Source organism: Sturnira hondurensis, unplaced genomic scaffold (genome assembly GCF_014824575.4).
Source record: "Sturnira hondurensis isolate 20B ecotype Veracruz unplaced genomic scaffold, ASM1482457v3 Scaffold0020903, whole genome shotgun sequence".
NCBI lineage: Eukaryota > Metazoa > Chordata > Mammalia > Chiroptera > Phyllostomidae > Sturnira > Sturnira hondurensis.
The window spans coordinates 1,652,559-1,668,435 of NW_028093534.1; the positions used below are offsets into that span (position 1 = coordinate 1,652,559).

The 15,877-nt window shown below is 34.2% G+C and overlaps 1 protein-coding gene across 5 annotated transcripts in view; it reads right to left on the reverse strand.

The window, feature by feature from the left end:
• The window catches only part of LARP4 (La ribonucleoprotein 4), a 79,414-nt gene that overhangs the window by 30,521 nt on the left and 33,016 nt on the right, over positions 1-15,877 (reverse strand). For all 5 annotated transcript variants that reach the window (XM_037031022.1, XM_037031023.1, XM_037031024.1 and 2 more), the window contains exons 5-8: positions 15,081-15,217; positions 13,248-13,351; positions 9,580-9,690; positions 7,311-7,364 (exon numbers count right to left, since the gene is read on the reverse strand). In XM_037031022.1, coding sequence (XP_036886917.1) covers positions 7,311-7,364; positions 9,580-9,690; positions 13,248-13,351; positions 15,081-15,217 — 406 coding nt within the window. The remainder of the gene's footprint in view (positions 1-7,310; positions 7,365-9,579; positions 9,691-13,247; positions 13,352-15,080; positions 15,218-15,877) is intronic.

Here is a 15,877-nt window from a genome sequence, read left to right on the forward strand (position 1 = left end):
GATGCAGAACAAAGCATTTGAAAAAAATCCAACATCCACTTATGATAAAAACTCTCAGCAAAGTGTGGATAGAGGGAACATATCTAATCCTAATCAGGGGCACATATGACAAACTCACAGCTAACATCACACTCAACATTTCTTTAAGAGAGGGAGAACAGTATGTATACTGTTAATGCTTTTATTCCAAATAGTATTTGCAGTCCTTGTCACAGAAATCTTACATGAAAAAGAAATAAAAAGGTACCCAAAGCCCTGGCTGGCGTAGCTCAGTGGATTGAGCGCAGGCCTGCGAACCACACAATCGCGGTTTGATTCCCAGTCAGGGCACATGCCTGGGTTGCAGGCCAGTTCCCAGCAGGGGACTCACGGGAGGCAACCATACATTGATATTCCTCTCCCTCTCTCCTTCCCTTCCCCTCTAAAGATAAATAAATAAAATCTTAAAAAAAAAAAAGGTACCCAAATTGGAAAAAAAGTAAAAAAGTCACTTGCAGATGACATGATACTATACAAAGAGAACCTAAAAAATTCCGCAAGAAAACTATTAGAACTAGCACTAACTGGTGTAGCTCAGTCGGTTAAGCATCATCCGAAACAGCAAAAGGTCACTGGTTAATTCCCAATCAGGGCACATGCCAGGTTGTGGACACGGTTCATGGTTACATGCAAGAGGCAATGCACTGATATTTCTCTCATACATCACTGTTGTTCTCCCTCCCTTCTCTAAACACTGAAAATCTTGAAAGAAAAAAAAAAACCTGTCAGAACTAATAATTCAGTAAGGTAGAACACAAAATTAATATTCATAAAACAAATGCCTTTTTATATACCAATAACAACCTATCAAAAGAGAAATTAAGAAAACAATTCACATTTCTTTTTTTTAATAAATATTTTTATTTATTTATCTGCCAAGGACACACAATGTATCATGTGTCCCCTGCCGGGAACTGGCCTGCAACCCAGGTATGTGCCCTGACTGGGAATCGAACCGCGATCCTCTGGGTCGCAGGCCCGTGCTCAATCCACTGAGCTACACCAGCCAGGGCTTCACATTTCTAATTGTATCAAAAAATAAAACAAAACCACCTAGGAATAAATTTAACTAAGGAGTTTGTAAAAGACCTATACTTGGAAAATTATAAGACACTGAAGAGAGAAAGTAGAGAGGATACAAATTAATGCAAGCAGATACTGTGCTCATAGATAGGAAGAATTAACATTGTTAAATGTCCACATTACCTACAGCAATCTACAGGGTCAACGCCATCCCATCATTTGAAAACAATATGAATGGCCTGTTCCCTAGAACTAAAACAAATAACCCTAAACTTTATTTGGAACCACAAAAGACTTCAAATAGACACAGCAATCTTGAGAAAGAAGAACGAAGTTAGAAGTATCATGTTTCCTGATAACGAACTATACTACATCGCTATAGTAATCAAAACAGCATGGTACTGACATAAAATCAGACACAATGGAACAGAACTGAGAGGCCAGAAATAAACCCACGCCTATATGGTCAATACAATGAGGGCAAAGACCATTTCTTCAATAAATGGTGTTGGAAAAATTAAACATCCATGCAAAAAATGAAATGACCACTTCTTTACATCATCTATAAAGATAAAGACAAGATGAATTAAAGACTTATATGTAAGCGTGAAACCATAAAACTCCAACAAGAAAAGTAAATTCTTTGACATTACTCTTAGTCATCTTTTTGGGTATGTCTCTTCAGTCAAGGGAAACAAAAGAAAAATAAACAAATGATACTACATCAAACTACAAAGATTCTGCACAGAGAAGGAAACCATCAACAAAACAAAGTCAACTTACTAAGTGGGTAAAGATATTCACCAATGAAACATCAACCCAAAATATACAAAGAACTCATACAACTTTATACCAACAAAAAAACCAATCTGATTTAAAAATGGGCAGAGAACCTAAATAGACATTTCTCTAAAGAGGACATACAGTTAGCCAACAGATTTATGAAAACATGTTCAACATCACTAATGAGAGAAAAGCAAATAAAACCACAACGAGACATCACCTCACATCTGTCAAAATGACTATCATTAATAAATCAACAAACAAGTGTTGTTGGTGAGGGTATAGATAAAAGAAAACCTTTCTGTACTGTTTTGTAAGACTGTAAACTGGTGTAGCTAAATGGAAAAAACTATCTAGGTTCCTCAAAACAAAACAAAACAAAACTACAAATAGAACCACCATGTGACCTAGCCAAGTCTACTGCTGGTTATTTACTGAAGAAATCCAAACACTAATTTGAAAAGATACATGCATCCCTATATTCACTGCAGCTTTATTTACAATAGCCAATATATCAAAGTAACCTCAGTGTTCACCGACAAATGAATGGATAAAGAAACATAAAATATTCTACAATATATATAGGGTCTGGCACAAAAAACCACCTTTTATTACAAAATTGTAAGCATGTCATTCTGTAACATAACAATATCACACTTAAGCACACCATATTACATTTTAGATGAAATGTTCAAACTAAAGCTATAAATTATTACACCCATATTATTACCCTACAAACCACACTCAGGAAGGCATTACTTCTGCTGGACCCTGTATGACTGAGTATTACTCATCTGTAAAAAAGAATGAAATCTTGCCATTTGTGACAAAACAGATGGACCTAGAGGGTATTATTCTAAGTGAAATAAGTCAGAGAAAGACAAATAGCATATATGTGGAATCTAAAATCTAAATCCAGATAAAAGTTAATATTCTTAGTTATAAAAAGCTAATAAAAATGGGATAAAGCCCTGCCTCTTAATTATCAGCATATGCAAAATAGGTGGACATTCACTTAATCTCTTTGTAGTCCAAGTTAACTGCTTTATCACAGAACTTCAAAAATGAAAAGCATGCACACTTCAAAGAAACAAACCAAGACTACACAGGTAACTTGACACTCACAAGATCAAAGTTAGCTTGAGGCTGAAAGCAGAGTCAAGGGCTTTAATATAAGATTTCTGGCTCCAGTACTTCTCTTTCTGGGTGCTATTATCATTTGGTTTTAATGAATGATATAAAAATTAATGTGAATCTGTGACTCTCCTAACAAGAACATTGTTATGTGATGACTAATCAAAAGAACCATAAAACAAAAAATAAAATGTCAAAGTAAGAAAAATACTTATGATGAAATATGTATATTTTACCACTACTCTTGAAATCTCAACCAAAGCAAGAAGCTGTAATAGGAAGTATAAAGAATAGTCAATGTACATGATATGATCTCTCAGACAGATAATCCAAAGACCCAGCAAATCATTAGATATAATAAAGGAGTTAGGAAAGGTTGCTGCATATAACATTTAAAGAAATTACTAAGATACTAATGTGCGAGGGGGGAGCAACAAAATTTATTTTCAGGAATTAATTATAAAACCCAACAGACTTCAATTAACAGAGGAATACATCATAAAAAGGTACTATATTGATTAATGTATTTAAAACCATCAACTGCTCTAATGCAAACAATAAATTAAATGTATCGTATTTATTTCTATATGGTTTTTGTTTGATTGCTTGTTGGTATTAGACATTTTAAAATTCATATAGAGAAACTCCCGGCCAAGATGCAGGCGTAGGTAGATATGCTTTGCTTCCTCGCACAACCAAAAGGAGGACAACAACCAATTTAAAAACAAAGAACAACCAGAACTGCTAGAAAATTGAACTGTGTGGAAGCCTGAAACCAAAAAATTAAAGAAGCAGCATCTATCCAGACTGCTAGGAGGGGTGGAGAAGACTGCAGCTAGAGGATCAGATTGTTCTGCATTCGTGAGTAGATAATCCGGAAGGAACTGGGGAGTGAGACAGACTGCGCAACTCATAGTTCCAATGAGAGGAAAACAAAGCCTCAAAACCTCTGGCTATAAAAACCAGTGGGGGTTGCAGTGGGGGGAGAAACTCCCAGTCTCACAGGAGAGTCCATTGGAGAGGCCCATGGGGTCCTAGAATGTACACAAATCTACCCACCTAGGAATTAGCACCAGAAGGACTCATCTAGCTTGTAGGCAGCGGGAGGAAGTCACTGAGAGTAGGGTGAGAGCGGAGCAAGTGGCACGGTCCCCTCTCCGGCCCCTTCCACACACAGCACCACAACACAGTGATGTGGGGTGCCGTGTCCTGGCAAAAACCTAAGGCTCCACCCCTTACGGTTTAACAGGTGTGCCAAGACAAAGAAATATATTTTCTTTCATTTGGCCCAAATGAAAGAACAGATCAAAACTCCAGAAAAAGAACTAAGTGACAAAGACAGAGCCAACCTATCAAATGCAGAGTTCAAAACACTGGTAATCAGGATGCTCACAGAAATGGTTGAGTATGGTCACAAAATAGAGGAAGAAGTGAAGGCTATGCAAAGTGAAATAAAGAAAAATACACAGGGAACCAACAGTGAAGGGAAAGAAACTGGGACTCAAATCAATGATTTGGAACAGAAGGAAGAAATAAACATTCGACCAGAACAGGATGAAGAAACAAGAATTTTTTTTAAATGACAAGATGAAAAAAAAAGACAAGACAGGATGCTTAGGAACCTCTGGGACAACTTCAAATGTTCCAACAACCAAATCACAGTGGGGGGCCAGAAGGAGAAGAGGAAGAGCAACAAACTGAAAACTTATTTGAACAAATAACGAAGGAGAACTTCCCCAATCTGGCAAAGGAGATAGACCTGCAAGTCTAGAAAGCTCAGAGAGTCCCAAAGAACTTGGACCCAAGGAGGAATATTACAAGACACATCATAACTAAATTACCCAAGATTAAAGATTAGAGAATCTTAAAGGCAGCAAAAGAAAAGGAGACAGTTACCTACAAAGGAGTCCCTGTAAGACTATCTGCTTATTTCTCAAAGAAACCTTATAGGCAAGAAGGGGCTGGAAAGAAATATTTGAAGTCAGGAAGTACAAGGACCTACATCCAAGATTGCTCTATCCAGCAAAGCTTTCATTTAAAATAGAAAGACAGATAAAGTGCTTCCCAGATAAGGTCAAGTTAAAGGAATTCATCATCACCAAGCCCTTATTATATGAAATGTTAAAGGGACTTAGATATCTAAGAAAAAGATCAAAACTATGAGCAGTAAAATGAAAACATATTCACAATTATCAACAATTGAACCTAAAAAACAGAATCAAACTAAGCAAACAACTAAACAGGAGCAGAATCACAGAAATGGAGATCACATGGAGAGCTTTCGGCCATGAGGCAGAGTGGGAAAGAATGGGAAAAAGGTGCAAAGTATAAGAAGCATAATTTATTGGTACAGAAGAGACAGGGGGAGTCTTTTAACAGTATAGGAAATGAAGAAGTCAAAGAAGTCATGGACATGAACTAAGGTGGGGCGGGGAGAAAGGAGAGTGGAACTAGTGTAATAGCATAATCAATAAAATACACTTTAAAAAATAAAGTACATGTTCTAAAAAACTTTGTATGGAAAATTAATGGTCTAAGAGTAACCAAATCAACCATAAAAAATAATAATGAGGGAAAACTTGCATAAGGAGATAAGATACTATAAAACAAAGTTGTGATTTAGCACAAAGTGAGAGAATAGAGAACCTAAAACAGATCTGACAGATTCAAGAATACATACAATTTATAGGAGAGACTGCTAAACAAGTCACTGATGAGACAACTACCTTTTCATATATGTAAAAAAGTGAAACTAGCCCCCTGTCTTAAAATATACCAATTAATTCCAGATGTTTCAAAGTCCTGAATCCAATATAGAAAACCTTTAAGCTCTTAGAAGACCTAGAATATTTTTATAGCTTTAAGTATGGAAAGGATGTAATAGGGACAAGGGCATTAAAGGCAGAGGAAACAAAATGACCACTAGCAAACAGCTTCATCTGTAATATGGAAAGTAATAATACCACCTGCCACACAGCAATAAACAGATTTCAACATGTGAAGTTCTTGGAACAGTGTCTGACATACAACCTCTTAATAAATGTAAGTTCCTCTCATCCCAGTTCTTCTCCTTACAAGTTGTGTGAACCTGGGTAAGAGACTCTTGCACCTCACTTTCCTTACCAACAAAATAAACACACCAATACCTACCTTATTATGTTCTTGTAAGAATTAAATGGCACTATACATACAATGTGCTTTAAAACAGAAACTGATACACAGTAAGAGCTCCATAAGACTAAGAAAATGTAAAAAAAAAAAATAATGTATTGCACTTACAAATAATAATTATTACAGAGTGGGGCAAAAGTAGGGTTACGGTCGTAAGTTCATGAGTTGATTCTTGTATTATTATTTATTAATTATTGTATTATTTTTCATAACTGTAAACCTGCTTTTGCTCCACTCTGTATTAAATAGGGTATGAGGAGCATGTCAAAATAAGTGCATGTTTAAAATTCTATTTTAGATGGTAACTCTCATAGTAATGTGGAGAACTAACTATAGGAAGGGAANAAAAAAAAAAAAATAATGTATTGCACTTACAAATAATAATTATTACAGAGTGGGGCAAAAGTAGGGTTACGGTAGTAAGTTCATGAGTTTATTCTTGTATTATTATTTATTAATTATTGTATTATTTTTCATAACTGTAAACCTGCTTTTGCTCCACTCTGTATTAAATAGGGTATGAGGAGCATGTCAAAATAAGTGCATGTTTAAAATTCTATTTTAGATGGTAACTCTCATAGTAATGTGGAGAACTAACTATAGGAAGGGAAATGCTAATGGTCTAACAATTAAAAAGGCTAATCTAATTATTCAAACCTAAACAATGGCAATAATGACTGAAAGAAGTTTCGAAAGCACATTTCATGTCATCTGAGAATAGATCAGACATGTAAAGAAAGTGATTGAGTGTCACCAATAACAATTCCCAGGTTTCCCAAATGGCCAAATGTTAATGTGATGACATAGTGAGTTGAGATGAGGTTCAAAGTACTACAAATGTCTTCGATTGTTACTAAAAAAATTATTTCTATTCTTCACTTTGAGACCTGGAAATTTTCTTACATGTTGTTGTTAATCAGCATCTAATCAAAACTTCATGCTGTTTGAAGTTATACCTTTTGGAAAGAATTGCGGTACAGAAAGTACTTTGATGCTCCATCAACTAATTTTCTAAAGCAGTGCATCATATGAGTCAGAAATTTCTTTAAAATCATCTGTTTTATAAAATATTATCCATCTGTGGTTTTTAAATTCTCAAACGGACAAACAACAAAAAACTTTATTGTCAGAGGTTGGCCTTTCTTACAAATGTTTCTTACCATGATTGGCTTGCCCTGAAATGTTTTAACCTCTTCTCTCAAGTATTTAAAAGCCTGTTAACAAAGCAGAAAGAAGCTTTCATTAGCATTCATCTTTACTATCTAGATAGTTTGGCATTAGCAACTATATCTAAGCTAAACAATAGAAAATTCTGATGCTTATTCCATTATGCAGGTAATAGGGAATGAAAAAGTAAAAATGTAAGATCTTAGCTATGGTTCATTTACTGTAGATTAGCTACATGGATTACTACAGGAAAAAAAGGAACAAAATTCAAAATAGACCCAATATGTCACCACATATTATTTTATTATTTTATTTTAAAGAGCAAGACACATTCATTTGTGTTTGTTTTTCCATTCATTTATGCCTTCATTGGTTGCTTCCTGTATGTGCCCTAACCACAAACTGAACCTACAACCTTGGTACATCAGGACAATGCTCTAACCAATTTAGCAACCCACTCAGGGCTACCTATTTTTAAAATGGATCACTCAGACAACCTTCCAAGGTAAAAGATTAAAACAAACAAGAAAACAAAAAATGGCCAACAATCCAATTAGATATGTTTCTGTTTCAAAGGATTATTACTTATCTTTAAGAAGATGAAAATAATTAAAAGTAAAATCATGATATCAAAAGTCCAAGAATCAGAAAGGCAGGTACATACTTAAATAGTACAGGTCAACTATGTACTAGGAATACTGCTGGGTTGGCCAAAAAGTCTGTTTAGTTTTTAATACAAAATAAAAGATGCGTTTTTTCATTTTCACCAATAACTTTATTGACTTGGATGTTTTATTGATTTTGGATAGTTGGCTATCTCCCATGTGGCATAACATTGATTGTTCTCCCATCCGAGTACTAACCAGGACCAACCTGGCTTAGCTTCCAAGATAAGACGAAATCAGGCGCCTTCAGGGTGGTATGGCCTTAGACTGACTGTTCTCAATTAATGTCTCAATTCAATCACTATCAACTTCAACTGTTCTACCCCACTGTAGAGCACTGTCCAGAGAGAAATCTCCAGCACAAAACTTTGCAAGCTACTTCTGACATGTTCAATCAGTCACAGTACCTTCTCCATACACTGCACAATTCTTTTCTACATTTCAGTTGCATTTTTACCTTTCTTGAAATAATATAGTATGCCAAAAATATTACATATATTCTTCCATCTTCAATACTAAAATAACTATACACAAATTTACCAATTTTGATTTTTTTAAATGCATGCTGATATGACAGCTGTCACAAACAATCTAACAAAATTGTTTCAAATGAAGTTAAAGACAATGAAGCGCTACTAGAGCCATCTTACGGGGAAAAAACAAATGATCTTTTGGCCAATCCAGTATGATTCCTGATTTCCATGTTAATTTTAAAACTGTGTGTTGATTTCTTTACTGATACAAGTAAACTGTTCTTAAATTGAAACTGAAAAAGCTTTAGGAAGATGATCAAAAAGGAAACCAATTAACAAGCAAAACCAAAAAGGCACACTAGGTGCTCAACAGTCTTTGCAGAGTTCTGTAAACACACATTTTCTCAACTAAAATATGAGGTCTGTCTGGAAAAGTCCAGCCATTGTTAATATAACAAGAATGGTTTCCTCACCATCAATGTAACCTGGCAGCCAAGGAGAGTAGACTGGAATGTGCATGTGTGAACAATGATGACTTCACTGTACTAGTCAATGGGGGTGGTTGATACTGTTGAGTAAGCACGTGTACTGGGTGGCCTTCTGAGAGAGCAGAGCAATGAATCTGCATCCAATTTTGTGTTAAGCTTGAACATTTCTCCATGGAAACTATGTGGATGATTCAGAAGGCCACAGCTACGGGCAACTGGTGACTGGCAGCTTCATCACAACAATGTGCCCGCTCACGAATTATGTCTCATGCAATTTTTTGGTGAAATATCGAATCACCCAGGTGACTCAGCCTCCCTACAGCCCAGATCTGATACCCTGTGACTTTTGGCTTTTCCCAAAACTAAAATCACCTTTGAAAGGGAAGAGAATTCACACTATCAATGAGATTCAGAAAAATACAACAGGGCAGCTGATGGTGATAGGGAGAACTGTATGAGGTCCCAAGGTGCCTACTCTGAAGGGGACTGAGGTGTCACTGTCCTACATACAATGTGTCTTGTATCTTCTTCAATAAACGTCTCTATTTTTCATAGTACATGGCTGGATATTTTCTGTACAGACCACTACTTATTTTACCACTAGGACTGAAATCATACGAAAAGTTTTCTTCTCACCTGTTGTGCATCCGTGTCTGACTGGAAAGTGATATACCAGTTGCTATTGTGTGCAAACTCACAGCTTATTACCTTGGGGCAGTTTTCATTTTTGAACAAAGCTTTCACTTCCTAAAAAAGAAAAATTTCAGTTAATTCTAAAAAACATATCAATAATACCATATTTTGCTGTGTATAATGTATAGTTTTTGCCCAAATTTTTGAGGGAAAAATAAGTATGCACATTATATATGGGTAATGCTAATTCTGTATCTACTATATTAAAAAATAAATGCTAAAATTCCTTAATAATATAAAAAACAAGCATCTATATATAAATAAATGATTAAAAATTAAAATTAAAGTTTTTTTACTGAAAGTTTGGCCAAAAATGTGGGTGCACTTTATATACCGGAGTGCATTATACACAGGAAACTATGGCAGATGTTTATCTCTTCACGTTTTTTGGAACCTTCTATTTCTTGTTAACTGTTATGGCTTCTGTCATTTTTCTACTGAGAGCAGACTGCATTCTGAAACAAAAACATGGATAGCTATAGCATAAATTTTGTATATAATTTAGGGATGGAACTCTATTTTATAACCAAAATGGAAGAATTTCAATCCTTGTTGCAAGCTAAATTTTCCTTACAGTAAAATCTCTCCAGTCCTGTCATTATCAAAAAAAGAAAAGGTATGTCCTCCCTCCCTTAACATTTTTTAGGTGCTAAGTATTTTCATTTGATCGAGATGCTTTGTCTACATCAGAGTCATTCATAGGTATGTGCTTTGTACAAAGATATCTTCTTTTTTCTATAACTGACATATCTAAGAACTAAAACTCCAACGAACACATGGGTTCAGAAAAAATAATTGTCAAAATTCAGAAAGGTATAAGTTAACAACTTGAAAGGAGTTTATAAAAAAAAAGAATAAAACTGGAAGTGAACATTAAGTATTCCTAAAAAGTTACAAAGGAAACAGTATCTGCTGAAAATACCATCACTGAGTAAGACACTGTGATGATTTATTCCTGAAAACCTGTGTGTTGAAGATTTTATCATCTCCATTTTACGGCTGAAGAAACAGTGGCTCAGACTGTTTAACCTGTTCATACTACCACAAAATGGAACTCAAACCCAGATTTGTATACATCCAAATGCCATTTTGTCTAATACTCATTTGAGTTCAAGGCAAAGTTTATTTCTTTTATTTTTACTTTCTAGAGAGAGGGGAAGGGATGGAGAAAGAGGGAGAGAAAAATCAATGTGCAAGAGACATATCAATCCATTGCCTCTCTCATGCTCCCACCCAGCGGCCTGGCCCACAACCCAGGCATGGCCCTGACAGGAAATCAAAGCAGGGACCTTCCAGTTCAGTTCTCAGGCCAGCGCTCATTCCACTGAGCAACACCAGCCAGGTCATCAAGGAGAAATGAGCAGTAATCAGTAATTCCATAATATCAATTGAATCTCGTTTGGTTAGGCTGTCTCACAAAATATCACTAGATGTCAATTTTTAAAAAGATAATTACTAAAAAAATAAATAAATAAAATAAAAAATAAAAAGATAATTACTGATTGGACAAACATGACAACACTGAAGTCTAGCCTGTATCCTAACTTTCTCAAATGTTTAATGCACTGAATTAAAAAATGGGATAATCTCCACCTGTGATTATGACAGTTTCTTGAGATGACACTACTTGAAATAAGTAGATTGTCAACCAGCTGAGTTTTGCAACATTTGTAAAAGTGGTAAAGTACCAAGTCTGGTTAATGAAATACCTGTTCAGTCCAGAATTTCATTTTTGGAGAACTATTTATGCAACTGTTAGACTGCCTGTCACCCACTGATATCTACCTTCAAAAATCCACAGATATTCTCCAAATATTTAATTCCTTTCAAATGTATAATTGACTGATTTGTTCATTGAAATTTTAATGAAATCCTTACTTTCAGCCTTTAGCATTCTTTATGAAGAGTTCTAGTCATAGATTTATTTTTCCAAATATAAGGGAAGTCTGGACCTAAAATAATAAAAAATTTATTGCACCTGAGATGAACCCTGATGGCCAGAACTCAAACCTCCTCATTTTAAAATGATTTTCAGTTATTAGGGCCCAGCACTTGTTTTGCTTCTTTTTTTTTTAATGAACAGTATGTATCTGCTTTGTTCCTTTTATTTACTATTTTTCATGTGTGTGAGCTCTTTATATATTCAGACTGAACTACGGTAACTATAAAAATGGTAACAAAGGCTAACTTGAGTGTTTTTATACACATGCTACTGCTCTAAGCTTTTATATACTAACTTATTTAATTCTCAAAACAATTTTATGAATTATTACTATTATCCCAAGTTAACATGAGAAAACTAAAGCAAAAGAAAGTAACTTATCTAAGGTCTTAGAACTAGCAAGTATAAAAAATAAAATATATAAATTTAAAAAATAAAAAGAAAATGTGAATGCAAACAAACAAACAAACAAACAGCAAGTAAAACGGCCAGAATTTAAATTGAGTCAGTTTGGCTCTAGAGTTCAGGCTCATGATTACACTGTTTCTTAATACTGCAAATATCTTTCCCATTCTGCCTTCATTTCAATTTGTTACTTTTGACATATACTTCATAAGTTTAAATCAAAGATTTAGCAACAGTCTTTTTTCTAATTTCTCTCACAGCATGCTGGAATTATATCACTAAATGACTCTGGAAAAAAGATTAACTACTAATATGTCAAATTTGTTACGTGGCAAGAGTCTTTCTTTTTTAAATGGCTAATCAATTACCATGTATCAGTTACTGATTAATTCTCCCCATCTCTAATTTATTGTGTTTTTACATAACAACTTAGTATAAGGCTCTGAGGCTTAGTGGTTAAGAAGAAACATGGGCTTTAAAATCAGAGAGATCAAGTTCAAATCCAGACTCTCTCATTTAAACACCCCATGTGTTTTAGGCAAGTTATTTAGCCATCCAAATGATCAGTTAACTTTGTCTATAAAATAGATAAAAGCTTAGGCTTTAAATAATTGAAGTGTATGGCGTATTTGGTTGAACCAAATTACTAAATAAATGTTATTATACATACATTATTGTATAGAAGAGCCTATTTCTGAATTATACCAAGTGAGGCAAAAGTAGGTTTACAGTTGTTCATATAGAAAATACAGTAATTAGTAAATAACAATACCTGAATAAACTGTTTTAGGTACTCACAAGTGTGAACTTACTTTTGCTTCATGTTGTATTGTTTCATTCAGATATTATTTTATTTTTGTTCCTGTACCATACCATCTTTATAACCACAGCTTTGCTTTATATTTTGCTAACCAGTAGAGTTAGTTCTAACCCTGTAGTCCTTATTTATATTTTTCTCCTTTATTTATCTTTCAGATGAATCCTCAATTTCCCAAAAGAACCCATTTATATTTTCATTGTTATTCAAGTCAAATCAATAAATTGAAAGTTAGTCTCACTGTAATATTCAGTCTCTCCTTCTGAGAACAAAGAATTCTATCTTCTTCCTTCCTCTGTACCATTCTTTAAAAATTTCAAAATTTATACAAGTTGGTATTTGGTCTTTCACAATAATTGATATGAGGGCACTGCTGTACTTTCCTTGTTTATTTAGCTCCCTCAATATGAAAAGAATACTCAGCTTTAACAATACTTAATAATTTACCTCTATTGGTGTTGTTTCAGGAATCTCCCTAAGAATCACGATACAACGCTTATGACTTGGTCTCACTTTCTCACCCTTCTCATCAACTTGTACCATGGGAGAAGCTGAAATTTAAAAAAGGTTTCATTCAACTTTGACAATTAGAGATAGTAATGCCATTCAAAAAATTATTCATTTCTAGTTCCAAATGAGTAAGTTAGCAAAAGTTAGTATCCCAAAGAAATTAAGTTGCAGAATCTAGGATGAGAGTTACAATGAAGTATTTTGAGATTAATATGCAAAAAACATTGTCAGTGTTATTATTTGAACAAAATATTCAGAGTACCTACCTGGGATTTGCCACTGTGTTGGGACTGGGAAAAAAAGCCTTCAGGAAGCATGTAACACATATCTGATAATTTCTCTGTGTACAATGATCAGATTCTTTATTTCAAGAAGTAACAAAAATCAATGTACTTGCATTAATTAGCCAAACCGTATTCTGGGGAATGTAATAAGCTCTAATATGTAAAGAAAGTCTACTTTTTTCCCCCAAAAGATTTTATTTATCTATTTTTTAAAGAGAGGAGAGGGAAAAAGAAAGAGAGGAAGAGAAACATCAACGTATGGTTGCCTCTCACCAGCCCTCTACTGGGGACCTGGGTTGCAACCCAGGCATGTGCTGTGACTGGGAATCAGACCAGTGACCTTTTGATTCACAGGTTGGCACTCAACCCACTGAACCACACCAGCCAGGGCTGAAGAAACTCTTCTTAAAATTACAGTCTAAGAAGTGCTTAGACCAAGAATTAATCACAAATAATTACAATCTTTCCTTGATTTTAACATAATTATTTACCTGCTACTACAGAGACTCAGAAGCCATCTTTTAGATGCTGATTTTGAGGAAATACCAAATGAAGATAGTACCACATAGCCAAAACTTTCATTTCTGGTCCCTTCAGAAAGAGATTATGTCACAACTCCCTTAATAGGCAGGGAGAGAATAAAAGCAGTTAAGAAAAATGGCCTGGGTATTAGTACTAGGGTCCAGCCCTTACAGAAGGGGAATTCTGCTTGTGTTATGGCCGATGTTTTTAAGTTGACAAGACTGTGTCATTTTAAGAAATGATGCCTGCACAAACCAACCAGAGATTATTTCATAAATGTTTTTAGTCTTCTGAGAATGAAAATCTTCTACACTTCTACTTAGTAAGTCTATTATTAGTCTTGCTATATTTAAATTTTAAACATTTCCAACAACATATTTCATATAAAAATGAAGATGTGCCTCAAGAAGGTAACAAAGAGAGGTTACCAAGAAAAAACTAATATAATCACTAAAAACTCTTAGAACCTCAACCTAAAAACATAAATTCTTTACAAAATTTTAGAGTATTATTTGTCAAATTGTACAATAGGTTACAACTCTTTAATAGGTTATGAAATCAATTTAGAAGGAAAGAAATGACTTTGTTATAAGCATTTATTATTAGTCCATGTAGCATTTCAGTTGTGTGTGGGTATGTGATATATGTATTGGACTGCGATGTAAATGTGCTTTACCTTAGGTTCAAAAGTTTAAAATAGATTGCTTTAGAGGGTGTGAAAATGACACATGAAACTTTCTAACAGCCCAGAATACTGAGATTTAATTGGTTACGTGTGTAATGGGGTACCAAGATGAACAATGAAGGTATAGAATTGATATAGAAACTCTAACACTCAGTAAAGATAAATTATTGGAACAGAATGGCAAAAAATAGGGAGTTAAAACAATTCCTTATGGTCAGAAATTAAAAACCATTTAAATTTTTTACTTAAAAAATAAGCTAAAAGGTATAATTTACATACATCTCAACACTTCAAGAATTAGATCAAGGTCTGTGGTTAGCTTTTTTATTTCTTCCATGTTGGCAACTGTCCAAATTGGGATGAATTGATCACTGTCCATTTGAGATATCAGGTAAAGATCCTTTGACAAATTTTCTCTAAAAAAAAATAACATATAGAATCAATAGTCCTATAAAACAAATAATTCCTTAAATACATCTAAAGAGTTGCCTTATTCTCCTTTGTCACTAAGTCCAGGAAAACAAGTTTATATTATCAGAAAAAACACAATTATAAAATTATATGATAGTTAACAGATATGCTCTAACAACTTCCAAAAAGATTATGAATCCCCAAATAAATTTAGCCCAGCAGTTTGTTTTTGTTTTTTACTTTTTATTGAATTTATTAAGATGACATTGGTTAATAAAATCACATAGGTTTCAGGTATAAATTCTGTAACATATCACCTATACACTGTATTTTGAGTTCACCACTCCCAGTCAAGTCTCTTTCCATCCCAATTTCCCCTCATCTTCTACCTCCCCCCACCACCCTTCCCCTCTGGTAATATGCTATTGTCTGTGTCTATGATGTCTGTTTCTTTTTTTTGTCTATCTTATAAACACTTTATCAGTGTTGTTAGAATATACAGTTTAAACCATGAGTTGAACTGTGGGATTTTAAGTTTCTGAGTGTTTGCATTTTTACATAAATGTTTGCTTTTAATTTATATTTAAATAATAAATTTGAAAGATTTAAAAATTAAGACTAAAGACTCTTTAAGATACATTTACAAAAGATACAAACACTTCTAT